This window comes from Tinamus guttatus, unplaced genomic scaffold, assembly GCF_059628265.1.
Source record: "Tinamus guttatus ecotype Peru unplaced genomic scaffold, ASM5962826v1 Tinamus_guttatus_pri_ptg000643l, whole genome shotgun sequence".
In the NCBI taxonomy this organism is placed as follows: Eukaryota; Metazoa; Chordata; class Aves; order Tinamiformes; family Tinamidae; genus Tinamus; species Tinamus guttatus.
The window spans coordinates 504,089-531,069 of record NW_028289177.1 but is presented as its reverse complement, the minus strand read 5'-3'; the positions used below and the strand labels follow the sequence as shown (position 1 = coordinate 531,069).

The 26,981-nt window shown below is 51.2% G+C and overlaps 2 protein-coding genes across 4 annotated transcripts; both read right to left on the bottom strand.

The window, feature by feature from the left end:
- Positions 1-641: 641 nt before the first annotated feature.
- HOMER3 (homer scaffold protein 3) lies at positions 642-26,981 on the bottom strand. 3 transcript variants are annotated; one of them, XM_088535745.1, is made up of 20 exons: positions 26,751-26,981; positions 26,211-26,356; positions 25,971-26,030; positions 25,662-25,760; positions 25,282-25,381; positions 24,997-25,107; positions 24,479-24,630; positions 24,028-24,203; positions 22,902-23,058; positions 22,297-22,519; positions 21,715-21,830; positions 21,103-21,269; positions 9,377-9,533; positions 8,398-8,529; positions 7,819-7,926; positions 4,662-4,783; positions 3,600-3,756; positions 2,244-2,354; positions 1,606-1,686; positions 642-952 (listed from the first exon to the last, which is right to left on the bottom strand). In XM_088535745.1, the coding sequence occupies exons 1-20, from the start codon at positions 26,896-26,898 to the stop codon at positions 764-766; spliced, it is 2,712 nt and encodes a 903-aa protein (XP_088391871.1). In that variant the 5' UTR covers positions 26,899-26,981; the 3' UTR covers positions 642-763. The 3 variants fall into 3 exon arrangements, with proteins under 3 accessions (XP_088391871.1, XP_088391869.1, XP_088391870.1); XM_088535743.1 differs by lacking the exons at positions 21,103-21,269; positions 21,715-21,830; positions 22,297-22,519; ... (7 more) ...; positions 26,211-26,356; positions 26,751-26,981 and adding exons at positions 10,956-11,095; positions 17,213-17,409; XM_088535744.1 differs by lacking the exons at positions 21,103-21,269; positions 21,715-21,830; positions 22,297-22,519; ... (7 more) ...; positions 26,211-26,356; positions 26,751-26,981 and adding an exon at positions 17,213-17,409.
- Positions 19,885-21,024, bottom strand: LOC148592090 (semaphorin-4E-like). The gene is made up of 3 exons (XM_088535722.1): positions 21,020-21,024; positions 20,918-20,970; positions 19,885-20,615 (listed from the first exon to the last, which is right to left on the bottom strand). Exons 1-3 carry the CDS (start codon positions 21,022-21,024, stop codon positions 19,885-19,887), a joined length of 789 nt encoding a protein of 262 aa, XP_088391848.1.

The window sequence follows — 26,981 nt, the reverse complement described above, 5'->3', positions numbered from 1 at the left end:
AGCAATCGGCTGGACATCCCCTTGGGGGTGGGTGTCCCCTTTCTCCAATGCTCCTATCCCAACCAGGCCGGTGCTCTCAGCTTAAAGCCGTTTCAAGCAGCCCTAAAAACCCACCGTGCTAAAGCAAAAAGAGCTTCAAACCCGGCAGCTCCTTTTCCTCTGGAGGACGTGAGTGAACAGGGGAAAGGACCTGCGGGCAGAGCAGCACCCTTGGACTTCTGGTGGGGACTTCTGCTACATCTGGGGCTCCTGACGGTGACCAGCGTTACTGGATGCTCCTGGACACGCTGTGGTCAGGGCTGGGTGTCCTTGGTGAGCTGGCACCTCTGCTCCCTGCCGCCACCGGCAAACGGAGGCAGCATGTTCTGCAAAAGGCAAGTGGTTCCCTAAAAAACTACTGAAAAAACACGAAGGCTGCTCAGCCCCTTCCCTAGAAAAGAACTGTAAAAACGTTGGAGATGCAAGTGTTGGCAGGAGGGAGGCCGGGGAGCAGCACGGGGACAGCCTGCTGTCTCGGGGCCACGCACAGCCACGCAGGCGCAGAGGAGCCCGGCCGCGACGTGAGGACGCTCCTCGGGGAGGACCGGGGAGCTCGGGGCGCTCTGCCCCGTCGCGGGTGGCCCGTGGCCGCGGGGCCTCCGCGCGGTCCAGGCAGCTGCTGGTATTTGGTGTTTCCTGCCCGAAGGGGCCGTGAGGCTGTTGTGTGGCTCTAAGTGCTGTGGGTGACCAGTCCCCGCGCGGGTCCCTCCGCGGGTGCCGCTTCTCAGTTGCTCTCTACCAGCTTGGCCAGTCCCTGGCGGATCTCGCTGAGCTCGAAGATCTTCACGTCCATGATCTCGGCCGCCTTGAGGACCTCGCTCTGCATCTTCTCCCGCTCCGCCAGGGTCTCGGCCAGCGTCTGCTCGGCCAGGCGCAGGCGCCGCTCCAGCTCCGCGTTGCGGCTCTCCAGCTCCTGCGAGGACGCGGCGTGAGGCGGCTCCCGGCCCCTTATCCGCGCGGCGCAGCAGGGCCCCGCGTGCGGCACCGGCACCCGCTGCGGTTCCCTATCTCGAGCCCCAAACCCAGGCAGCTGCTCTCAGCTTGCACAGGGGCTACGAGCGTTTGCCCCCACCACCCCCAGCATTTGGGGCTGTTATCCTGACACCCAGGCCCGTGCATGGAGCGGAGGCCGGCGTGGGCGGCGCACGGAGCGGCTCTCGCCTCCATCCGTGCCCTTGGCCGAGGCGCAGGGCGGCTCGCGCTCCTCCTGCCCCGCAGGTCTCCATCCCTGCAGGTCTCCATCCCCGCTGCCATCCCCGGCCATGCAGTGGCCTCGGCGGGACGGGGGACACGGGATGCTCCAGTCCCACGTTCGGGGCTGCAGCAAACCCCAGCAGGGAGCACGTGCGGGCTGGGTTTGCTACTGCCTGCCCATTGCGTCCCATGCTGCGTCCTTGAGCGACACAGGGAGGCTGCAGGAGACAGGGACACAGGCAAGGACTAGTCCCCATCATCCAGAGAGGGAGACAGGCCTGGCAGCTCTGCGAAAATCACCCTGGTTTAGACGAGAAATGGGGACAGATGCGTCTGCACTGTGCAGAGGTGCCCCAGATCTGCCAGCCTCACCTGCAGCTTCTGCAGCGTTTCCTCGCGCTCACCCTCTGCTTCCCACCGGCTGCACTTCTGGCTCTTCAGCATCTGAATTTCCTAAAACACAATGAAAATGAGGACAATGCCAGATCCACCCCTGCACAGAAGGACCTATTCCCACCACGTATCTCGCCCAAGGCTCTCTCTGCCTCACTCCAAGGTCACACAATCACATCCAGCCCCCAGATTTGTCTCCCTTAATGCCCTGCTTTTGTGACCTTCCGCTTCCGCAGTACTTGTGGCCTCTTCCAAGTGCCTGGTGCCTGATCAGGAGACCAGTTGAGCACCGGGGAGGCCCCGTGGCCTCTGAATTCTGCTCTGCACCCCTGTCCTTGCTGTCTGGCTCCAGCTCGAGGGCCGTGTCCACCCGCGCAGCCATCGCAGCGTCCGCTGCCACGCGAATCCGAGCGCTGCTCTGCACACCTCCCCTCCCTCGCAGCCTCCATAATTAAAACTGTGCTTGAAATCACTCATTTTAAACGAGAGCCAGTTACTGCACCGAGGGCAGCTGCAGAGGGCTGCGAGGGGAAGGGCCGGGCGCTCTCTGCTCCGCGCCGTTTGCGCAGGGACGTCCTGGCTCCGCGTCCCACCAGGACCAGACGCGGGGCCAGTACCTCGTCTTTCGTCTTGATGAGCAGCTCCAGCTCCTCCAGCGTCTGGCTCAGATCCTCCTTGTTGTTCTCCCCGGCAGAGTCGTGAGCTCCCTGTGACTCCAGCTCCGCTACCTGCACGGGAGCGGGAATGGGGACGGGATGCTCAGAGATGCGTCCTGACCCTTGCCAAGGACGGCCATGCCCTGCTGCATTTTGGCTTTGTGGAAAACCAGGCTCACAACAAGGTGGCAGCTCCCATCCTGGCAAAAATTGCCTCCTTCCTCTCTGTGCAGATCATGCACAGAAACGCATCGAAGCAGAAATCTGGCTAGAGATTCTCTCTCTGCCTTCTCCTGCAGTCTCACACTTCCAGCAAAGTCTGGCTGACACCAAGCACAGACTTCACGAGCCTGCAGTCCATAAGGATGGCCAGATCCGGCTCTCTTTACACCCTTGGGCAGACCCTGGCCAAGGACAAGGGACTCAGAGCAGCTCCGCAGCTCAAGGCCGGGGGAAGGGTTTGCCCAGACCTTCTCCCCGTTCTTGAAAAATGCAGCCCCGTGGCTTAAATTATTCATGGAGAGGATTCATTTTTAAAGGCTCATCAGATGGTCTGCAGCAGCTTTGCAGGGCCCCGAGCTCTCACAAGGTCTGCGCTGAGCTTTAGGAGAGCAGCTTCAGGGATGGGATCTCTCAGGAATGGGCCTTGAACCCCAGTGTGATGCTTTCCTACAGGCTGGGGCTGCGTGAGCGCGGTCATGAGCTGCCAGGCTTGTGGTCACGGCCAGAATCCACCCTTCACAAATCAGATCTTCTCCCAAAACACTATGGTATATATCAAAGTGGAAACAGCTGTGAATTGCTGTAATTCCCTGCTGTCTTTTGAATGAGTGATCTAGAAGCAAAACAGCTTCATGCCTCCTTCACCAGCTCTCCCGAGTCCCTTCCCGGCCAAATCCCAAAGGCCCTAAAACCCTTTTCCAGATGCTTTGTGGTTCTTCCCTCCCAATGGGCCTGGCCGTGTGACTGTCACTCCTGCCCATGCACACAGGCCTCCTCAGTTGCTCCATGACCTCTCTGACATTGCACAGGTCAAAAGATCCTATTATTCCAGCTGAACAAGGGGGCGTTTGTACTGTGCCACCCGTGTTTCATAAGGCTGCAGCCTGGACCCAAGCTAATTATAATTATAGCTAATTATAGCAGCCTAAAAGCCTGCCCTGATGCCCAGCTCTGGGGAACACAGCCCTTGTTCAACATTGCCGGCAGCTGGGAACCACTCGGAGACAAATCCAAGAGGGAAGCAGGAATTGTTTGGTTCTGTGCCCTGGTTTATCCCTGTGGGGACAGGTCTTTGCAAGAACCCCCTCATCTCACCCGCTGCCGCAGCGTTTCTGTCTCCTCCTGATACGCAGCCAGCTGCTTCTTCCACTGGTCCACGTTGGCGTTGGCTTCGTGCAGAGCAGCCACGAGCTTGTTGTTGTTGTCCTGGAGGCTGAAGAACTCGGCTTCCCACTGGACCTCGCTCACGGAGCTGCGGGGCGGACAGGGAGGGCGCAGGGATTACAAGGGAGCCTCAGCACGAAGGTTTCTTCCCCGCAGTGCAAACCAAGCACTTGGAAGAGCTGAGCAGCTCCCTGCTCCTGCATTGCGATCAGTTTGGCTTTCAATTTGCTTCCCAAAATTAAATACACATTCCAGCCCTGAATTTGCATCTCTATCCCCAGAGGATATTTCGCTTGGAGACCATGTGTCTCACTGGAAACTGCAGAAATCACACTGCGAGTTTAGTGACTGGGGAGAGATCCATCTACTAGAAAAGGGCTTTGCAACGTGGGATTGTGAATCCTTTTTTAAACCCATGTTAGATCCAAGTTTGGTATGAATACAACCACTACCATCCTGCAGTTAGGATAAGGTAGCAAGAGACACTTGCTTTTAATTTAAATATATTCCAAATATATTTAAAGCACCATGGGAGCTACAGGGCAGAATCCAGTCTGGAGTCTTTTTAATAGACAAAGACTAGAAGTAGCAGAGACTTTGCTGGAATCACCAGGGGAATTAACACAAATGCAGCCTTAGGCCAGCTGGAGAAGTGTGAACATCTTCTGGTATCACAGACTACTGCTCTGTGGATAACTGGCATCAGCCCATCACTGCTGCGGGCACAAAGCCTTGTCTTTCCCACACTGCCTGAGCAGCAGATTCCACCTCCAAGATGGAAAAAACTTCTCATAGGGAAGGGAAACGGGTTTGGTAGAGGACCTGGGATGTTACTTGGTTGTCTGAAGAGGAAACACTGAGTTGCCGGCATTTGGGCTGGGACCACCCTGTCATTTGGGGACCCTGTGACACGGGGTGACAAAGACATTCTCCAATTCTTCCGGAATAGCCAGTTTAGGAGCCAGGGGCAGAGAGCAGCCCCGGCAGCCTCACCCTTCCGAAAGCATCTTCTTCAGGCGCTCCTTCTCTGTCGTTATCTCAACATCAGCACTTTGGCTTCGGAACAGCTTGTCTTCCCCCGGTCCATTGGAGCTGATGATGGGGCTGGGAAGCACCTGGGAGAGAAGGAGAGGCGGTTATTGCACAGCAGCGAGGCCCGAGACGTGCGGCCACCAGCTCTCTGCAGACTCACTCGCAGGCTGGGCCGTCCGGCCGCTCCGGGGCTGTTCCCGGCCATGCAATCTCGGGAGCATCCCTGGTTTTTGATCCCCATGGGCTAGCAAGGAGCCTCGCGCTCGGCTCATCAGCGTGAGCTGTGGGATAATTGTGATTTCGGAGATTCCCCCCAGGCGGACGAGCCGCCGCATTCCCTGCTCGCAGCAGCTGCTCATCCTCCCTCTTCCCGTCTCCGTGCCCAGGGCACGGACACCCCGAGCAGGTGGGATCGCGGCCACGCACGGCACCTGTTCCTCCCTCCTTATCTCAGATTGAACTTTCTGGCCTTTGACTTCCCCCTGAAAAATGCCAGCGGAACCTGAGCCTCGTGCCCGGGCACAACGCGCCAAGCTGCTCAAACTGCCCTTTTCAGGCATCCAGGGTTTTGCTGGGCCTTATAATGGGATTTTTTGCTGGTTCTCAGTGCAGTGGAAAGACTTAAAGCCGAAGAAGCGACCTGACACCTGGTTCAGCTGTGTTCTGAAGCCGGCATTAAGACACGGGCTCAACGGAGGGGAACACTGTTATGGCTCGGACGATGGCAGCAGCCCCTTTCCAAAGGAACAGGAGCAGCGTGTCAAAGCCCCTGCACCAAAGGATGCCCAGTCCTATAGCTCCATGCTCCTGCACGTCAGAGATGCACAGTTCATGCCCACAGGCTGGAAGGGACTGACACGAAGCCCACGGTGCATTTTACACCCTCCAAAAGACCCTGTCTCGCAGCTCTCCTCCTGTGTCTCACGGCAGGGAGAAGCCTTGGCACAGCCAAGGCAAACAGCTATAAAAAGAGAGGCTGCACTCGCAGCCTGGGGAATACTAAAGCTGGGGCTGAGACCAGGTGGCTGGTGAGCCCGAGGTGAGAGGTAGCCCTCAAATGCCAGCGATAAGGACAGCCGGAGCCACCTGCCTTCGGGGTCGGCTGACACCTATAAATAGAGAGGGCCAGGGATGCGTCCAACACCGGCTTCAAGAAGCCTTCCAGGGAGCAACCAAGAGCCAAGACCTTCGAAATGCAGGGGCTGAAGTTTCCTGTTCTGATGCCTGACCCCCGCGGCCCAGCTAAGTCGCAGCTAAAGACGCTCCGCTTGGTTTTGTGCCGCTATCATCCCCGCTGACAAACTCTGCGAAGGAGATGCTAAAAGGGACGATGAGCGGCCTGCAAGATCCTAGAGAGCGGCGGGGAGAGCTGCTCTCCAGGGATTTCCACCGCTTCGAAAGGCTGGAGCCTAAATAAACCAGCAGAGAGGCAGAAAATCAGGAAGACCTGATTTAATTACAGGAGACAGATCTGCTCTCTCCTCCCTGGCAAACAGCAGCACGATCAATTATTCAAGGATGAGACTCATATGTGCAGCTCTAGTGATGTAAAGTCTGAACATGAGCCCAGGGACCGTGGAAAAGGAGCGTGTGAGTGTGTGTGTGGCGGTATTTGGGCCGTGCTTGGCGCGCATGCCCGCGCGCGGGGGACATGGCATGTGTCACCGCGTGTCACCGCGCTGGCAGCCGCGCGCTGGGGCCCTGCATTCCTGTGCGTGAGCTCCGAGACGGGCTGTGCCAGCTGGGAACGCGGGCAGGCAGGCTCGGCCCCGCCGGAGCGGGGAGGAACGCGGAGTCCGAGGCCGTTTCGCTGTGTTCAACCAGCGCTTCCCATCGCTCCTGCTGCCAGCAGCGCGGGGAGGAGCCGCGTGTCCCGCTCCCGCTCCGGGCGCATTCCGCCCGCTGCAAACAGCACAAGGATTATCCCAACTCCCAGGCTCCCCCTCGCAGGCCAGGGAGCGCTCCTGGCTGCAGCCAGCTGTGAATCACTGCCTTGGACAACAGCTGCTGACCAGAGCGCCCGGCTCGGCTACTCCTGCTCTGCTCGAGTCCTCCTTCCCCAGCCATCAGGACGGGGCAGAGCCCGTGCCATGAGCTCGGCAGATTTTCCCCTTTTTTTCCTCCCCTTGTGGCATTTCCAGTCTCTGCAGAGCCACCACCTCCCCCTCCTTTCCCTGCAGGCCAAGGTACCGCTCGCGCTCCCTCCTCCTCCTCCATCTGTGCCCAACCCGGAGCACGTGCCGCCCTCCATCCTACAGACCCTTTCCTACGGCCTGGAGCTCGAGGGAATGTCGAGTCACCTGTGGAGAGCAGCATTGGGAGGGCATTGGGAGCATTCTGTCACCTCTGGATTGCTGCACCGTTAGAAAAAGAGGGAGTGAAACCCCCTGCCACGTATTCCCTCCCTGCCACCCCGCTGCTGCTGGGGCTGGTGCTGCCACACGGGGAGGCCGGTGACGATTGCGAGCGCAGCGCACGCGAGGACGAGCGCCATGAGCGTGGAGATTCCTGCTGCGTCTCCTGGGGAAAGGAAATTGAGTGACTGGCTTCACCCCAGCAGGGCTGTGCTAACGGGGATTGCAAATGGGCCACAGCCATTTCTCATGTGGCAGATACTTCTTTTCCACAGCAGAAATAAGACAGAAATGGGGAAAAAGTTTGGCCAGGATTCCTTAGTCACCAGCTCTAAGAAATCACACCCAGAAAGGGAAAAAAAGAGAAGTGCTGCATGTTTTCCTTCCCCCAGCCTTCATCCTGCACTCCCACGTGCTGCTTGCCCATGATGGTTGCATGGAGCGTGGGGAGGCCCCATAGCCCCGAGGAGCGGAACGGCTCCTCCAGCGCGGCCTCATCACACATCGAGTGGTTTTGACACCTTAACCAGCAACGAGGGAGGGGTACGAACCTTCCCAGGAGCCCCGCTTAAGCAGTAATTAATTAATTACTTAATCTGCCTCAGTAGGGGCCACAGGTGCCATCAAAACGTGAACCTCCAACCCCCGTGGGATGCACGGAGGGAGAAGCTCCCACGAGCGACGGGTGCTGACGCGGTCACCGGCACGGGGACCGCTCTCCCCTGTCCCCAACGCGCTCTCCCAGCCCCGCGTCCAGGCGGTACCTGGTGGGACGTGATGCTCAGGGCAGGGTTGGTCAGCTCCGTTTTGTCCTGGGACTTCTCCCGCGCCAGCCGCGCCGCTTCTTTCACTTCCTGGAATTTCTCTGCAAACTAGAGAGGAGAACAGGGGTCAGCTCTGCTGCTAAACTGAAAAGCAGAACAAGCCAGAATGGATGCCCGGGCCACCCTTCCTCGCTCTGCTGCTTCGTTCAATGTGTTTTTACTTTCTCTTCAGCTCAGACTCAGGAAACAGCCCCTTGCCACCCCCATCCACGATGCTGGCAGCCAGGGCTGGGGAATTAGCTGAGCAGTGATAGCAATTCAGCAGGGACAACATTTTTGAAAGTGATTTAGACATTGGGTCCCAAGTCCTAATTCGACTTGTTAAACACTTTGCAAATATGATTTTAAAGCTTTTTTTTTTTTTTTTCCTCCTATCATCTTTGCATTCGATTTTAGCACAGTGGGAACTGCATAACACCAGGATCCTGAAGCCCCTTCTCCTGAAGCTGATGTCTCCTTTGGGGATTCTGGGGCATTCCCATGCTGGAATCAAAGCTCTGCCGGCACCTACAGCATTACCTGGGAGAGATGCTGCTCCGATGCAAAGCCCAAGCCATAAACCGTGTTGGCGCGGCTGTCCGCCCACTGCCCAAACTTCTGGGAGGTCTTTGTGAAGGTCATGTTGGGGGTGATGGTGCTGTTGATGATGGCCTGTAGAGGGAAGAACAAGAACAAGAAGAAGGGAAGAACAAGAGTCAGAGGAACCGCTGTCCTGCTGCCCATGGCCACAGCGTGGGACGCCCCGACCTGGGAACTGGAGGTAGGAGTCCTTTTTTTTTTTTTTTTTTTTTTTTTTTTTTTTAAGTTCTTTGGGCTTGTGACCAAAGTCTTTCTAGCCTGGGTGTGTGACATGAAAAAAAATCTCAATTTTGCTGTCTGCTGCAAGAAACATAGGCAGCTTCAGTGAGGCTCCACGGCTGGAAGGAAAGATAAGACACACAACATCTCCAGGGACTGAGCAACTTTCTGATGTTCCCCATTTTCATGGTAAGTATGAAAGATAAAAAAGGAAAGGGCTTAAACAGCACTCCGAGCTAGCTATTAGGAAGCACGCTCTGTTGGTTAGGGCAGAACCAAAGCAAATTGCCTGGGAAAAGTGCTGAATCTCTGCCATTGGAATTCTTCAGAAAAAAGAAAATTGGGAAATCTATCAAGGAATGTTCAGGGGAGTTACTCTTGTTTGTGGACATGACTGAACTGACTGCCTCAGAGTCCCTCAGCCTCTGTCTTTCTGTGATTTCATTACATTTGTGGAGGTTGTTTTCTGCACAGGGCCATGGCTCTCGCAAAGAAATTGCGCTTTGCACGTCAGCACCGGGTCTCCTGTCTAACAGTGAATACCCTTGAGCACGGAGACACCCTTCCACCTTCCACTCCTTGAGGTGAAGATACCAGAGTGCCCCATGCTGAACGCTGATCAACCTGACCCCCAAAGCATCGATTCCGTAGGAGTTTTTGGCTGGAGAGGATCGCGCCGTTCGGTGCCGCGGTGCCCTACCTTGGTGCCCCCCACGCTGATGATCCGGTACACGTTGCGGGTGGCATCGTAGAAGTAGGAGACGGTCAGGGCGTGTTTGCTGGCAGGGATCCAGTTCCGCTTGGTGGCCGGGTCGATTTGGAAAACGTGGGCCCTGGTGCTGAAGATGGGCTGCTCCCTGCAACGGGAAGGGGAGAAGGGGAAGCTCAGCAGGGCGGCGGGTGCACGACTTCCTTGCACGGGGGCTGCGTCCTGCACTGCTGGAGACACTTCTGCTATTCGCCTCCGCTGCAGCGATTCGAGACGCAGCTCCGGTGGTCCCGGCACCTCTTGGATCTCTCCATATCTTCAGATATTCCCAGGAGCTGCAGCCTGACGGTGCCAGCGACAGCTGGCTGCTACCCTCAGCTCTTTCATGCACATGGACCCAAAGAGCAACGTGCAGCTCGCGGGCAGATGTGCAAAGAGGATGCTGCGATCTCGCATCTCGGGCACATCCCACAGCCCTGCACACTGCAGCTGGAGTGCCAGAGCCAGCCTCGTGATTTGTGGTTTTACAGTGTATTTAGCCTGATCTGAAGCTTTCTTTCACCGTCTTCATGCACTTTAGCCCATGGCGCCTTTGCTGCGTTAGCTGCCGGGTTAGCATCACTTCCCGGGAGATCCGGGAAGCAGCTCCGGGAGCGCGGCGGGATGCAGGGAGCGCGGCGACACGAGCACAAGCAGCGCCTTCCCCTCGGCACAGCGCTTCCTTCCTTGACTCACGCTTGGGAAGCGCATCCTGCATTAAGAGGTCACATCGCAGGATTAACAGCGGGTCACTTGAGAATGAATCAAAGGAAACCCTCGGCACAAAGCGCAGCTGCCGGGGGAGCGCTGGACCGGGCGCTGCCCGCGACTCCGAACCAGGAACACGTGAGCTCCGCTGAGGAATGGAGTGTCAGGGAGCAGGATGTAACTCGAGCATTTCGGGAGGCAGGAAGGAAAGTTTCCATGACCCAAGAGCCCAGGTGCATCAGGGATTGGGGGTCTTTATTTGACTTTGCTTTAAACCCCCAGGCACTGGCCATAGTCACATTCCTGGTGGGATCTGGCGTGGGGAAACATCCCACGTCCCCTCCCCAAGCACAGCAGCTGCAGCCAGGGCACAGCCACGATCCTGCGATGCACAAGGCCCTGAAATCCAGGGATTTGTGTTTGGGCTCCATTTCAAGGCCTCGCAGCTGCAATGAACAAACCTTCCCCTCCGCCTGAAGGCGACCTGGTGCTTTCAAAGCTCAGGAATGAAATGAAATCCTCCCTTGGGCCTCCCAGCTACAGCCTCATCCCCAATTACAATCCTACACTCAGATCCCTTGCTCAGGGGGTCTCGACCGGCCCCTTTGCAGCATCCTCTCTGGCTGGTTTCACCCAACCTTGGCACAATTTTAGATCGAGACTCAGATTCTCTGGGCTCTGCTAACAACTACTCCCTTTTCCACGGCTCACGGTCGAGCCCTACCTCATCCCCTGGGACACAGGCCCCACGGAGCTGGGAAAACAGACGTTTCTGCACCTTAACCCCCAGGCCGGGGCGGACAGGACACACCGAGGACGTTACCTCGTTGTTGACATTTGTTAGTAGGGGCAGGACAGGCTGGAGGCCGTGGAGTTAGCGCGGCTCCTGCAGCAGCTCCCGTCCCGGCTCTCCTAGCTGGGCCGAGCCTCCTTCGGGGTTTTGCCTCCACCGTGATTCATTTCCTAGCGATGGAAAAGCCAGCTGTTATTTATCACACTGGGAACAGGCGGAGCGTCAACCAGGCAGCGTTTTGGGGGTCGCTTGTCCCCAACTCTCAGAGCTTGCAGTTTATACTGATTTCTCAGTGCCAAATAAGCTTTATTCGCTGGGAGGAGGCAACCGGGCAAGCTGCGGAGCTGGAGTTAATCCCTTTGGCGGTCAGTGCCGGCTGTTGGGACAGGCCCACCAGGAGGCTCCGGCATTCCCAGCAAGGCACCCGGTGATGGAAAACCCTGCTGGGAGATCGGCCCTCCGGCACACGGCGCTCGTCCTTGTGCTCCCTGTGCCCGCGAGGAGCACGAGCATCCGCGCTGACCGCAGCGCCTTTCCAACCAAATCGAGCACCAGCCACGTGTCCCGCCAGCTCCGGCATTCCCAGGGATAATCCTTCCTGCCTGGGGATCCGTGTGTCCCACATGGAGCCAGGCATGACAAGGACTCCCCGCCGCTCCCTGTGCTCTCTCCCCTGCTGCTCACTTGCTTTGTAAATTAATCTCTCCAGCAAATGGTCCCCACCCTGCTCTGCCCCTTATCATCCGCACTTGAGACTCCCCATATCTCAAAAAAAAGAAAAAAGGCAAGAAAGGGGGAAACGGCAAACTGTGAAGGATGCCTTAGAAGGGGCAGGAGCCAGACTCCAAGCACATCAGCTTGGACGTCTCGGTAGCTGTAACCGCCCGCACTCTTCCTGCGGATCACCCGAGGCTGAAGAGGCTCAGGGGGACAATCGGGATGTCCCCCGTCTTGTTGTCACTGTGAAAGTCTGCACGGCATTCCTACAAGCACCAGGAATGGGAAACAGAACAGAACAAGGTAAATGGGAGCAGCAGCAGCAGGGCAGGTCTGCAGCTTCCCCCGCCTGCCAAGGGCCGGGATTCCTGCGCTCACGCACTTCCACAGGGAGCAAAACACGCGGCATCTCCTGCAATTACCCCATGTCTCCCCGTTCGTCACCGCAAACGGGCCTCGATGCTGCCCACCTGCACGTCCCCAGTGACGGAGCCCAGCGCTCGAGCCCCGCGGTACCGGTCACGGGGGACTCTGTGCTCTGCTTGAGAGCAGCACAGAGCTGGTCGGGCTCCTTTTGACGTGCTGGCATCAAGGGGAAAAGGATCTGCTTTTTACATCCAGCAAACAATACAAAAGGTATGCTGCTGATACAAGAAATTCATTGCAGAGGCTCCGGGCTAGGCTGGTACCTGCCCTTCAGCCCTCACTTACTCGCCTGGCAAGGTCAGAGCAAAGCCCAGCAAACAAAATCTCTCCGCGGTCTTAGTGCTGGAGCACAATAAAAACAGAAAGAGGGAGAAGGCAGCGGCGAGAGCTCAGGGAGAGAAAGGAAAAGCGAGGAACAGGAATTGGGAATATGGGTGGCGGGCAGGTCCTGCGGATTCCCAGCCCCAACGAGGCTGGACGAGCGGGTCAGCCGGGGCCCCCGCGGCTCCGTGGAAGCGCTGCCGGCTCCGGGCTCCGTGCGGGAGAAGCGCAGGTGCCGGAGGCCCCATCGGACACACGGACACATCGGACACAGCCCCGCGAGCGCCCGGCTGCTCCCGCTTTGCTGCTGGCCAAGCCGCTGACCTCTGGCTTCCCCAAGCCCTGCAAAGCGTTTAAAAATAGTCTTGCAAGTGCCTAGGAAGAAAGCTGTCATGTTCTGTCTCTCTCCACGGCCCTTTTTTCCCCTCTGTGCTTTAAGTGCACATGCTGGATACTCCACACATCACTAGATGCTGACACTTCTTTTCCTGCTCCCAGCTGGGAGTCCCTGCAACAATACAGACATTGCACTGAAAAGGGCATGTGTAAATAAAGCCACTTACATCCCCCCAGGGATGTCCCTCGCAGATAATTAAGAAAAAAACAAGCAAAGGAGGGAAAGGACAGAGATCTGGCTTAAATACAGACACGATCAGCAAGTGCCTGATGGCAATTGGAGAGGAGCCAGGTCTTGTTTCTGCCACATTTGTTCCCAGCCCAAGGGGGAAGGGCAGAATTTAGCTATTCCATGTCCCACTGATAGCTTTAAAATGACCTGTCCCCATGGATGGTCTGTAACATTCGCGGCAGACATCCAGCTACCAGGCAAAATGGAAGAGCTAAAAGCAAAACGAAGGGGTGATCTAACTGACCTGGCTGTTCTAGCAGCTTTTTCATGCAATTTCATGCGATTCTGGTGATTATCCTCAAAGAGAGGGGCTGGAAAACGGTGACCGGGTGTTTGGAGAGGACGTGTGAATGGAGCACGGGGATCAGTCGTCTCCAACGCAGTCACTGACTGGGGTCTCTGACTCATCAGTCATCACAACAACGTGTAAAACTGCATGCTGGTCTCATTTCCACCTTGGTTCTTCTGTTATACCCATCACTACAGCATCCAATTTGATTTCTTAATGAATAGCTGCTTATTTCACGATTTCCAGGACAGCAAATCATTATTTGTCCCCTTAGTTTACAGTCGCTGCAGAGGGCAAAGGCCTGAACAAGCCAAAGGAACCGAGTTCACTCACAGGATGCGGGTTCAGGGCACAGTGACTTACGATGGGGACCCTGGCAGCGCTGCCCTATGCCAAGGAGGGACAGATGGCATCAATTCGGTCCCTGGCATCGCTGCCACACTTACCTAGCAGGGCATAAAACCAAGGAAAGTCCAGGGAAGACTAAAAACCAGTGCTGGGCCCTGGGACAATCTGAGCACATACATCACTGGGTGCACGGACTGTTCCTGAGGGTCCTGCCTGGATACGGCTCTGCCTTCCTTGTGGAAAAGTCTAAGGGGAAGCCAATAAAAAGTTATTACCTAAAATAATGTGCTGCTACACTGAGACCAGCCCGGAGGATTTCACCCGCAGCAGAAAGGGAGAAGAGTCACCTCCAAGAGGGGTTGTCCCCTGACTGTCCCAGGACAGGGATGCAGAATCCTAGGAGGACACACTTTCCCATTTTAAGGAAGAAGCCCGGTCGGATGAAGAGCTGCATGGCTGAACGTCCCCAGCGCTGTGGCAGCCCCGGTGCTTTTCCCCAGGTTTTTCCTGCTCTCTCCCCACAGCGCCAGTCTCAGACGCCCATTGGGGTCTTTACACTGCACGGCCTCCTTAGAGGAAACTGTTTTTACTGCTTCTACCTTCCCTGGGTATTTCCAATGCAAGTTGCGCCTCTTTAGGAAAACCCCCTTTGCTAAAGGCTCGGTCTCTTCAGCAGGTTCCTAAACCTCAGGGCAACCGAATTAGCGGTGCCCTCCTGACAGCGACCTGGTCCAAAAGGCACCGCCAGCCCAGCGCGCCCGGCCCCTCCGCGCTCCTCGCTCCGCTCCGCGCCCTTCCCGAGGCGGCTGCTCCCGCTTCCCGCGGAGCCGCTCGCGCACGGAGCCCGCGGAGGAGCCGGGCCCGTGGCCACCGCTCCCGCTGCATCCCCCGGCAGCGCGAGGAGCCTCCCCAGGCCTGCGCTGCACAACACACATCTGCATATATATATATCTATATATATATTTTCAGAGGAAGAATTATGTTTCAGACCAACACAGTGCCATATTTCAAGAAGCAGAACTTGGGCACAGAAAGGGCAGGAGAACTAACCCTGCCTCTCCTCCCCACCCCGCTCTCTTTGTTTCCCTTTATCTCTTGCTGCCACTGCACGTTTGGGGAGGAAACGTGGGATAGCGGGACCCAGAGCCAAACTCATCTGCTTCCCGCTGCGTTTCTGCCCAAACCCTTCAGCTCGGGCAGGGCAGCTGCCCACGGAGCCCTCGGGAACAGCAGCTCCATTGCGAAGGAGCACAAAGCGGGAGCTTCCATAGAGCCTGCCAAGAATCCGGGCACTGACGCCCAGGACACCGTTACCAGAGCCCAAAGCGGAGGAGCAGCAGGGCAGCTCCGGCGCTGGAAGCGGCCGCGGGCGCCTTCCCTGCTGCCTCCCCCATTCCCAAGGGATTACCCGGCGCAGGAATGAGAAGCAGCCGCCTCCCAGGCTGCCTGCAGATAAAGGGCAGCGCAGGAATCCCGGCTGGACGCCGGAGCCGCACAAGGTCAGGCGCAGGGAAAGGGCATCGGGGCGCTTGAAGACCCAGCACGGACGAGACGTTTCTCCTGTTGGAAACCCCTATCCGGGCTGCTCGCTGTGCCGCGGCACCTACGGCACGATCTGCACGTTCGCTTTCTGGGACAACTGTTACTTCTGCTGAGCTTCAGCAGCCCTTTCTTTGACACACACAGGCCACCGCTGGAAGGCTGGAAAGCACTTAAAGTCAAAAAGCAGCAAAGCCGGATTGCACCTAATTCCTCAGAGATTCTCAGAACGGCAGCAATAACTGGGAGCCGAGGTGGAGCCGCGTGTCCGTCCCGGCCCCTCCACGGCCTCCCGGCGGCTCCGCTGCGGTTTCGGAGCTGCCTCCGGGACGGCAGGATGGACGAGAACGGGCAAATTCACTGTTTGATACCTGTGACAAGGGAGAAACTCTGCGCCGCACTAATCAGCAGCAAGTGACATCTACCTATGCTTGTATTTGTCAGTATCATGGGCAGAAAGTCAGTAACGCTCATCCGAAACGCGAGCAAACGTCTCCCCAAGGCTCAGCTAGGACAGAACGAGATTTCCTTCTGTCAGGATCAAGAGTTGTTCACAACGAGGCCCTTCAAAGGGGAAGTGCCAACGCATTGATGCCTACAATGCAGGGGAGACAAAGGAATCCAGGGACACTTTACCCAGGAGAACCCGAACACCATGTTACAAAGAAACCTAACATGGAGGAACGAAAACCAGGGCCCCTGTTTTAAAAACAAGTTAACTAAAATCAGCTGTCAGAAAGTGATGTAAGAGGTGATGCTCTGCTAATCTCTTTTGCACCCAGAGGAATCTAAATGCTGCTGAAAGCCACTCAGTGCTCCTATGTGATCAATGTGCAAGCAAAAAGGCACTATCTCAGGCATTTTAAGTGAAAATCAGGACCTTGGGGTGGAAATGTCACCTCTGGTTTAACAACAGCCTTGCTGCTCCATAATTACACAGTGAACTCCAAGCAGCCGCGGCGATGACACGAGTCTCCGCGTTTTTCATGGGAACTGGCAGCCTTCCAAAGAACTCACTGAGCTTCGGGGTCCAAGCAGGAATCATCGCGGACCCCAAAGAGCAAAGCGCTAGTCCCAACCTTTCTGCTTGCTACACCCTTCCCGGCAATTCCAGAAGTTTTACAGTAACTTTGCGGATCACCAGAAAGTTACAGGAGAACAGGGACACTCTGATGCCACCTGGATCCGCTCACACCCCGCCAGCTTTGGAGGACCCATGACAGTCATCCTGGTGGCACTTGGATTTCTCTGCCTCTTTAAGCTGTGTTTTACTGCTCAGTCTTTTTATCTGGGTAGTCCTTGAGAAAAAGCAGCAAGAAGAAGACAAGCCACTAAGAATTTTACTTATTTCTCTTAACCAAGTGTTTGGGTGAGCCGATCAGACAGGTTTCCTACAGATCTGCTCTTCTTTCAAGCGCCCAGGAAGAGTTTCTTGCACAAGAAGCTCCCAACAACATGTCAGCTCCTTAAAATTACACGGTTGAGGCTTTTAACTAGGGCATGAATTAAATACCAGGCTAAGCTCCTATTGCCATTCAAAAAAAAAAAAAAAAAAATGCTGCCACATGCACAGAGCACATTTCACCCTGGGAAAATCGGAGGGTATAAACGTAAGCACCAGGGATTTTCAGTCAGCTATTTATCCTTTTAGGAACGCAAAGAGGATCCCTTGAGCTGTCTGCTACAGTCACAGCACCAGGCAAAATCGGTAATTTGTAACTTCTGAGAAAGTTTGTAGCTATTGCCCAGCTCCAACCCCCCCACGTCCTCCAGTTCAGATTTAATCCATCACAGGATCACTGGAGCCTTCCTTCACACACCAGTTTATTTAAAGAAGTTGCAGAGAGCTGCAATTACCCACCTTCCACCCCCTAAAATAAAAGGCAAGCCTAAACTTTCAAGCCTGCAATAGGGAAAAAACCGCATTTAAAAACCTTCATTTCTTTAACAATTGCCTTAAAAACAGCACAGCTGCCATGGAGAACGAAAGCAAAGCCCGAAGGAAGCGGCCCCTCTCACCCCATGCTCGCCTGGGCGGCAGCTCCCTCTCGCCGTCCTTCCTCGCGGCCGCGCCGGATCCTCTCCACGTTCTGATTTATTTCTCCCTTCCCTTTTCTCTCGCCGTCTCCCTCTCTCCGGATCCGGATGCTCTTTAATTTCCTCCGGAATTCACTTCGCGAGCGGCCACTTTCGCAGTTGCCTCGAAACGCCCCGTCCCCCCCGTCCCCCCCGCCCGCCGAGCGCGCGGGGCAGCGGGGCCGCCCCGGCCCCCCCGGCCCCCCCGCGGCCGCCCCGGTCCCTCCTTCCCCGCCCGGTCCCTCCTTCCCCCGGTCGCTCCTTCCCCGGCCCCGGCGGCAGCGGGAGGCGCCGCCGCAGCCCCCCGCGCTCCCCCCGCCCGCGGCTCCTTCGCACCGCGATTTCTTTGTTCGATTTTTTTTTTCCTCCTGTTTTTCCTATCCGCTTCCTCCCTCCTCCAAGTGCCCCATCCCGGTCACATTTCTCCGCTCCTTCTCCCGACTTTATTGCGGGCGCTGGAGCCGGCTCGGCGGCACCACCTGCCGGGCAGAGCCGGAGGGGCGGCGAGACCTTGAGAATTAATTAATTAAATCAATTAACCCTCCTGCTCCTTTGTCTTAGTCTCGACACACCCCGAAATCGAGTTTTCTTTGTGGTTCTGTGTTATGCAAGGGGAAAGCTAACACGAGCCGCTAATGGGTTTCTGGGAAAAGAGGGGATTCCCTGGGAAGAGGGGACGCGGATGGGAGGCTGGAAGGGCTGCGGGAAGCAGGAATCGGCCTCCCCAGCTGCGGAGGAGCTTTGGGCTCCGCGGGGCTGCCCAGGTACCAGAGCGAGGGGAAACAGAGGCACGAGAAGGACCGAAACTGCTGCTCCCCAAGAGGACCCGACTGCTCCAGCCTCTCCTCGAGGCCTCGCGGCGTCGGGAGGATCCCGACGGGATGCACGGGAACGCTCCGTGCGGCAGAGCCGAGCAGGGCGCTGTGCAAACGAGGCACGTGCAGCAGAGCAGGGCCTGGGGAGAGGACGGTAACGAGTCCTGCTGCTGCCGGAGGATCCCGGTCCCCTCTATGCTCTTCACTTAATAGGACACATGTTTTAACAGGAAGTTTCCCAAGACAGGTTTTGCTAATCCCAGCCCATCCTGCACATTAATTTCTCCATGCATTAGCAGTTTCAGGTTATTGCTGTGGCCTGCACCAAAGCGGTAAGTTGCATTCTAGTAACTTCACAAGAAAAGGTGGGAGTAGCGATAATTCAGCAATACCCATACTGGAGTTCAAATAGCAGCAGCACGAGCACAACCGCCGCTTCTGCCCCGTTTCCCGGACCACAGGGCCCTGTTGTCACACTTGCAGTTCACACCAACACTCTTTTTTTGCCCCACATTCTCCGACCTTCCTACGTGCAATGTGGCAACCGAGGACAAAAGGACTAAAATAAACGGCTCTAAGGACACTGCTGCAAGTAGGGCACCACATCTTCCGTATCAACCTGTTATCCACAACTCTTCTTAAAAGCTAATTATTTTACAAATTTAAATGAGGGTAATTAGATCAGCAGGAATTGAACTAAACCCAAGTGCCTGTAGCCTTGGGAGAGTTTGCTGAAATGGGGTTTTGCATCCTGCCCCCGAGGGGAGACGGTCACTGTCCCCAGAGCACAGAAATCCGGATCCCTTGGGTGTCAGTCACCTCCCCCCGCACCACTCCTCTCCATCCAAGTCTCCACATGTAGGGAGAAGGGACAAAGGTGAAGGAACCTGCTAAGGAAGGAGAATCCCTCTCAATCCGGGAGTCGGGACGCACCTCAGATCCGGGTTTCGTGACTATTTTTCGTTCCTTGGTTCCACATCACATACCAGGCTCTGTCCAAAGGGTGACACAGCGCAGCCTTCTGTCCAAGGATTTCACTGGAAGGGAATCCAAGTCATTTTCCAATCAAGAAAATACTTATTAAAGGAGAAAAAAGAAGAGTTCCAGGCAAAATTCTTCACGTTCAATGGCCTTTAACAGGAGCAGCTACAGTGTCTGCATTTCCAGTGCACCTCAGAAATAGCTTTAGATCAACTACGCAGCAGCTAAGCTGATCCCTGATGGTCTTTGGACAGAAGAGGCCTCCAAGTTTATAAAAATGCAATAGACAAACAAATGTATGTAAAGTGTTTTGAAAGTTTAAATAAAGGGGAAATAAAAGACATTAGAAAAATATAAAATGAAGGGAGGTGTCTCAGAACTTCTGAAAGCCCCAGACCTAAAACCTGTACTCACTTTGGTCAGTGACAAGTCCTTTAACCTCGTATGTAAAATGAGGATAAAATCAACCTCCTGGGGCACCGCGAGACTTAATTAGTTGCTATTTGTGGATTAAGCAGAAAGTCTGAAGGTGAAAGCACTAAATGCTAAATATTATTAGCTTCTGAAGTATTAATTTCTGTAATTGGGCAACCCCACCATTTCAAAAAAAAGTGGATCAGCATTAATTTTAGAAATAAATTTATTTTTGTGGCTCTATCGTGTCAAAAAAAAGGTACCCAAACAAGGCATTTTGTTTTTAAAAAGTAGTAACTGCAAACACATTTCTGTAATATACAGTGCAGCTCGGCATCTTCAATTCCAAGCTGCTGCCTCCTGCCCAAACGCACATTCCCATTCCTTCCCAAGGAACGCGTTATCTCAGGCAAAGAGCTCGGCGAGCTGCAGGCTCCCGGCGCTGCCGGTGGAACCGGCCTCGCGCTGCGCGCCGGGGCTGCCCTTCCTTTCCAAGGAGAAGCTCACGAGCGGCACCGATTCGTTGGCAGAGGCCGACGCGTTCGCCCGCGTGGCCGAGCTCTTCCTGACGCAGCCCGATCCCTCTGCGGCCGAGCCGGGACTTCCCGAGCGATCCGCACGGGCTGCGCCGGAGACGGCTTCCCCCTTCCCAGGCAGAGGGAAGTGCCCCTTGTAGAAGTTCCAAACCAACAAGAAAGCAAAAAGAAGAGCAAAACTTGCCCCCAAAAGCTTTAAAACGAGCTTCTCTTTCTGGGTGTCCGGGGATTTCTGTTTTGCTGCTTCCTTCAGTAAAGGAGTTGGTAGCGAAGACTTAAAACTCCCGTCTGCTGTTCCATTAAGTGCACTAACACTTGCGTGGTCTGTCTTTTGTTGGGCATAAAGGACATAGCTGGCCACCGTGGTAAGGAATTCTCTCCCTTTGGCTTTCTCTACCGAGACACAATCATAGAATCCGGCCTCATCCACGGTCACATTAAATATTACCATTCCTCCATCATAGAGGAGGTATCTGGAGTCCTCAGCCTGCAGCCTGCTCCCATTAAACTTCCACACTACTCTTGCCAGATTTGACAGAGGAGCACATTTGAGATGAACGTTATTTCCACGGATAAAGAGCCATTTTCTCACACTATTTTCTGAAATTATGAAGAATATTTTTAATTAAAAACAGTGGTGGTTATTTTAACTTACAAAAATAAATACACAATCACATTCAATCCACTAGTCTGTCAATGGGTAATGAATAGGTAAGGGGTGAAGATTTTAATATGATTTTGCCTCACTTGTATATGCAGGCACCCTTAAATCAGTTCAGCTTTGTATGACTTTGTATTCTTGATTAAGACATGTGTGGGTTTCAGCCACACAAGAATTCCAGTGACCACAAACTGAAAAAACACTCTGAATTGTGTAAATTTCATAAGGAATGTTCACATACCTGCACTAGGGCAGCTGGAAGCATCTCCGTATTTAACACTTTGAATTAAATTCCTAGGGGGAGATAAAGAAAAATAGATAAAAATGCTCCAGCTTAGGAGACACCATTGCCAGGTGTCCCGCGGTGCCGCAGACAGCAGGAGCGCACGGCAGGTGCCCAGCTGCAAACCACGGGAATTCACTTACCCCGAATCCCTGGATCGGTTTGCCAGGAGAACACATTCCCGGGCAGCCCGGGCCCACGCGCAGTAGGGATCCCGGGCCAGGACGCAGTCCTGGCACTGCCTGTACCGGTGGCACGCGGCAACGGGAAGCTGCACCACGCGGGACCGAGCGCCCGCATACAGCATGCCCTGAAACGCAGCACGAGGTCTTGTTTTACAATGGTGTGTGCTCCAGAAGGGTTTTAAAACTGGTATTTCCTAATACAGATTGTAAGACTCTCTGGCATTTACTAAGAAAGATAGTAACCGAAAAATCTTCCAAGAATAGCTGATGGATGATATAAAAATAGAGGACGACAGAAAAAAACAGCTTTGCATAGCATGCAAAATGACAGAGTTCCTTGCCTATTTTTTTAATTAACATAAAAGCTTGTTTCAGTTGTATTTCGATGCAGAAAAAAAATCTACAGATAAAAAGAGTTATTGTGCTTTTGTTGTCAATGAATACGTGACAGAAATAGAATTATGAGACGTTCACAGAGCATTCAAGAGCCAAAAGGAAAACACAGAGGAGGAAGGCCTGGGGCAAACTATTACAGCAGTCGCTTTGCATACGCGGGGACAGAAGTTCTACCTTTTTAGAAGACAGCTGGAGAGACTGCACAGGCTCCGGAGATGGAAACAGCTGTAGCTCCTCCACAATGAACATTTCCCCATCCCAGTTGAAAGCTTTATGCAAATATCCATCAGCTACATGAAATGAAATGTATTTCTTAAGGACAATTTTGTTTAAACGTCCCATAATATTTCAGCTTTAAAATTAATGTCAAAATTAGACAGAGATTCACAAGTAATTCTTGGGCATAGGGAAATTTTGAGACTCTTCAAAACAATTTTTTTATTTCAATAAGGGAGAGGCAAAGTTTTTCTCAGGGAAAACAAACCAACAACCAACCAACCACGAATTTGGCAACAGCATTATGTTGGGGCTGCTTTGATAGAGAAAGTTTCTAATGGGAGCCTTTTAATGACCAACAAACCAAACAAATTTAATCTAACTGGGAAGAAAATACTAAACCAGTAAGGCAACTTCTGAATGCAAAACTTCACCTGAAGTTGATGAATATTTTTACTTTTCAGAAATCTCAGGGAAAAAAAAAAGGGAGAAAAACCATAAACTTATATAGCATTTTTTTCCTAAAATAAAAGCACTTACCTGTTGCTAGAAACATAACATCATATGTTTGTTTATCAAGGCCAGTGACTCTGTCTACTACAATCCTGGTATAGTTTGAACCTCTTTTCAGTAGCACTGGCCTGTTACCAATTGGATTTACAGAATTATCCATTAGAGGATGATCTCGAACAAACTGCAAAACTTTGTCAGGCAAGTCAGAAGAAGTGTTATATCCAATACTCCGGGCAAAATTGTCAATGCACTAGAAACAGAACATAACAAATATGATTACAATTGCTTTTACATTGCACCCAAGTATTTAAATAAAAAGAAAAAAAAAGAAAAAAAAGAAAATAAAGGAAAAAAAAAACTGTTTTTGTTCTAAATATGCAACTCTTTCTACTTAGCAAAAGAAAAATAGTAATTTTCCTCATACTCTAAGATTAACCCCAGCTTCTTTGCTGAGCAGAGCTGCAAGTAAAGTTGCTTTTCTAGGAACCTCCATATACATCCATGTACAGATATCATGGAATAAGGAAGCAGTATGACTTTGCTGGTTATAAATACTACTATAAATACTACTTCTTTAAAGAAAGAAAATCCAGGGATCGTTCATTAATTAGAACAATAAAATTCACATTTACAGCACCAGGACGGGGGACTGGCACTTCTCCCCTGTATACCACCCATTTAACATGGGAAGGTTCCACAGTTACTGGTCCCTTGTAGCTTCCTTTGGAGAAGACTTCTTGAATATTTTTCATGTTGTATGCGCAAACAGCTGATATGTCCAATCTTCCCCTTCAAAGAATTAAAAACATTGCATTAGCCTTTAAATAGAAAGAAAAGCTGTAAAACAATCTGCTCTCCACAGTGTGCATTGTGGTATCTTTTTGAGGGCTAGTCAAAAGATATTTAATACTTCAAACACTTCCCTCTGGCTTTTTTTTTCATGATTCATTAAGAGGGGAAAAAGCAGAGACACTTCTACAAGATGGTATATATTTGCACTGTGTATTTTCTTTAAAATCAAGTAACAGTCCTCACGTAAATCGAGATGGCTGAGATGAGGAGGTCCTTTTGCCCCTCTCTTTTGAACAGATAGGCTTCCCCTGGTCTGAGAATTCTGATGCTTATTATAAAATATGAAAATGATGTACCCACAATTACTTTGTCACTGCTAATTTCTGACACAATGTTTCAATACACTCCTGGTTTCTCTTCAGTTGTCAGAGCAGCAGCTAAAGCTAGTTAGCAGTAAATATGAAAGGAAGTAAACTGGAGTTCTGCTTTTATTTTACAGAAAATCACATTAGACAAGTAGGCCACGACAGACATCGCTTTTGGAATAGAAAACTAATTCTCCACCTTGAAACACCAGCTACTTCCTTTAGTGGGAAAAAAAAATCCTAGAAGAATCTAGAGCTTTCTTAATTATGTAATTTTATATGTAATTAGTTTTAATTGCTCCACCATCTGAACAGAGAAAACATTAAATACTTGGCTTAGGAAGAGCTTTTGGTTAGTCTTTAATTGAAGGCTTTGGCCCAGCAACGAAACAACATTTTGCTTCAGAAGATGATAATATTTGCTCATTTGGATCAAGCTGCAAAGAAAACAAATGTGGTCCATTAAAACATGCAGAGTAGCTGGTAACCTCCTATTCTGAGTTAAAGACAAATAGCTGCAATCAAGTCATTAATAGTGGAGTGAGAACGCTCTACTCAGCTCATTACAAACTCTAGCAGCAAATGTAGTCCTTTCTCTCACCATTGTTGGAAAAAAATTCCATAAAAAATGCTCTCTTGCCAGTCTGTTCTCCGAAGTAAAAAGATGTCCTGGACAATATTGAAATGGAAATTTAACTCTGGAATGGAACAGGAAAGTCGGGATTTTAAAAACGATGTCCATCTTCTCTGCAATATGCGTTTCCCACCAAGATCACCCTGAATGAAAGAATAACATAATCACTGTGGAACATACAGAGAAATAGATGTAATTTTCACCTGATAGCACTGTGCTAAGGAAAAATACAGTTGGCCTTTCAATACAAATTTAAGGTCAAAATGAAAGTCAAAAAAAAAAAAAAACTAGCTTAAAAACAAAGGGTGCATGATAGCATTCCAATTAGTGAGACAGGGTAGATCTCACTGTTAATCCTTCAGCTATGACACTTAATTTGAAATACACTAAGCATAATCTTTATGTTACAAATATTAACCTTGCAGATACGGGCAATTCTGGACACCAGAAGCTTGTCAAAGAATTCAAATTCAACAGCTGTTTCCGTGAAGAACACATAAATTTTATCATCATCTCCATTTGGATTAGATTCACTTTCCTGTACTATTTCCATATCAACAAAGCTTGGTTCTGAAATACACGAATATGCAAAATGTTTTAAGTTTATTTATAAAAACCCACAAATGCCAGACATGGTTTTAAAATCAAGTATCCAATTCACCCTTTTTGGGGAGCAATGGATAGGAAAAGGACAGGAAAATAATTATGAGTTAGAATCTATCAAAAATTAAGGAAGAAACAGTGCTTTCAGGAAGAGTGGTTTGTTTCAGCATTGCCATTCTTAGTGACAAATTTATATAAAATTTTGTCCTTAGTTTAAAAGCTCACACTTGGTGGACATTGCAAAATCAATACGTAACATACATTATGATGTTCTACAGACAACCCACATCAAAAGAAGTCTGAGAGACTGAAATATATGTAATAACTTCTTACCATTTAGCCAAGACGTTTTAAATTCTGTTCTTACAGGGTTCCTCATACTGCGGAGTATTATAGGTTCTGTTCCCAAAAAATTATTTGAAGTAGCCGAATAAAATGCACCATCTTCAATTTGTGGAAGAAATAACAAAGCATAAAGTACTTAGTTTTAAAATGCAAAGAAATAGCCCTAAGAAGCAAACTGGGCAGGACATTTTGTGCAAAAATCGAATCAGGATAACAGTAAAAATTAAGCTTAGATGAGGAAAACCTTGAGCTAGCCTAGCAGTCCAAACATACCTGCAAAGGCAGAAGCATATTTCAGAGTCGGTTCAAAGGGACATTTTCCTCTGCTGTCCTCAGCTTTTCCTTGCAAACTCATGTTTGTCTTGTGGATAACCTACGGAAAGCAACATTTTAAAGGGGTGATAATCAATGGCTCCCAGGGGCTAAAACAAAACGATAACCTTTAAAGGATACGATCACTGAAGAGTTAATATAGAAATGCACATTTTAAGCCAAAAGAAGTGACATTTGGTACACGTTTTCCCGGACTTTCATGCTTCTATGAAAGAATCATAAAAGTTTCAAGTTTTTAAAAAGGAATATTTTCAGAAAGATGCTTAAAGATGTGCCATAGTATTCCAACATTTCAGTACAATGTACCCAAACATAACTACCATATGATCACAGGCTGGGTGATAAGCGTTGGTCCCACAAACGTACAAGCTGGAGTCATTTATCTTATGGAGGAACAGGATGTAGTTCTGGCATCTTATCTAAAATGAAAAAATAAAAGGAGGGCAGGTTTACATAATTTAGCTGGATTGAAATTTTTCTGGTGTCTTAGCAGCAAGACACAAACCTGCAAGATTGAAACGAAACTGCTTTTACTTCTTAAACGTATACATAAATAATAATAATGACACTGCAGTTATTTTTTGTGTTAGTTAACAATGTAAGAGGAGGAAACAAAAGTTTTTGTTTACCTTGTCCTTTCCTCTATGAATACATTCCAGTTGTCTTTCCTGTGTAGCAAACCAGTATTCCTATAAGCCAAAAATACATGGAAGTTGGGATACTGCATTTTTTTTACAAAAATTATATTCAAAAATAAAAACAAAATATTTGAATGTATTGAGGTAAGTTGGCATTTCTATGTATCTTTGTAACATATATGGCATAATGTATTCTTATAAACCAGGCATGAAATAGGATGTTTAACTTACCCTGGCTATTTCTCTAGAAATATTATTCAAGTCAAGAGCAAATACAGCATCTCTGCCTCCAACAAATAAGGTATCGGTTTCTTCATTCACAAGGAGAGTGGAAACATTGGATAATCCTTGTTTCATAAAAGTCTTTATATTTCCAGCTTTAAACACAGAGGGTAAGTTATTTCAAAAACTGTTTATCCCTATTATATAATCAAAATTATTGACTGAAAACAAATAGCGACAAAATGAAGATAAAGTCTAGGCGTGTTCCCTGAACATTTTCTAAATAATACTAACATATTTGGCTAGATGCTTGGAGTCTTTCCTACTTTAATATAGTAGGAATATATGAGGTACGTGGCATAGGAATGCATACGGTGTATACATCTACCGTTGGATACAGCCAGGCATTCCTCACTGGAATGTGGCCAAGCACAAGCGCTGCCACCGAGATCCACCAGTGCAGAGCTTGCTTTCCTCCCCCTAAAAATGAAGCCCCAACCCTTTGCTATGCTCCCCAGTGTTGACTTTAAATTACCCTTTTTCACTTACTTTGGTATTTTACTGTTTTTCTGGGAACGCAGTTCACAACAGATGCTTCTGTCCCTTGCATCAATTGCAAAACAAGATAAACGACAACAGCCGTGCTACCCATTTTGACTAGAAGGTTTTTTTTTTTCCAGTTTAAATTCCTTGACATTAAATAATTACAGTTAGCAATTTCTTCATGGTTCTTGAGAAAGCCTTGCTGAAGACTTCCAAAGTAAATACTTGTAGTCTTCA

Coding starts and splice junctions, on each gene's coding strand:
- LOC148592090 (XM_088535722.1), bottom strand. Junction 20,616..20,917: donor TTCCAGCTGCCCTAGTGCAG/GTATGTGAACAT, acceptor TCATAATTTCAG/AAAATAGTGTGAGAAAATGG.
- HOMER3 (XM_088535745.1), bottom strand. CDS start 26,898: ATGTCAAGGAATTTAAACTGGAAAAAAAAAAACCTTCTAGTCAAAATG. Junction 24,204..24,478: donor GAATTGCCCGTATCTGCAAG/GTTAATATTTGT, acceptor TCTTTCATTCAG/GGTGATCTTGGTGGGAAACG. Junction 3,757..4,661: donor AAGAAGATGCTTTCGGAAGG/GTGAGGCTGCCG, acceptor TCCGCCCCGCAG/CTCCGTGAGCGAGGTCCAGT.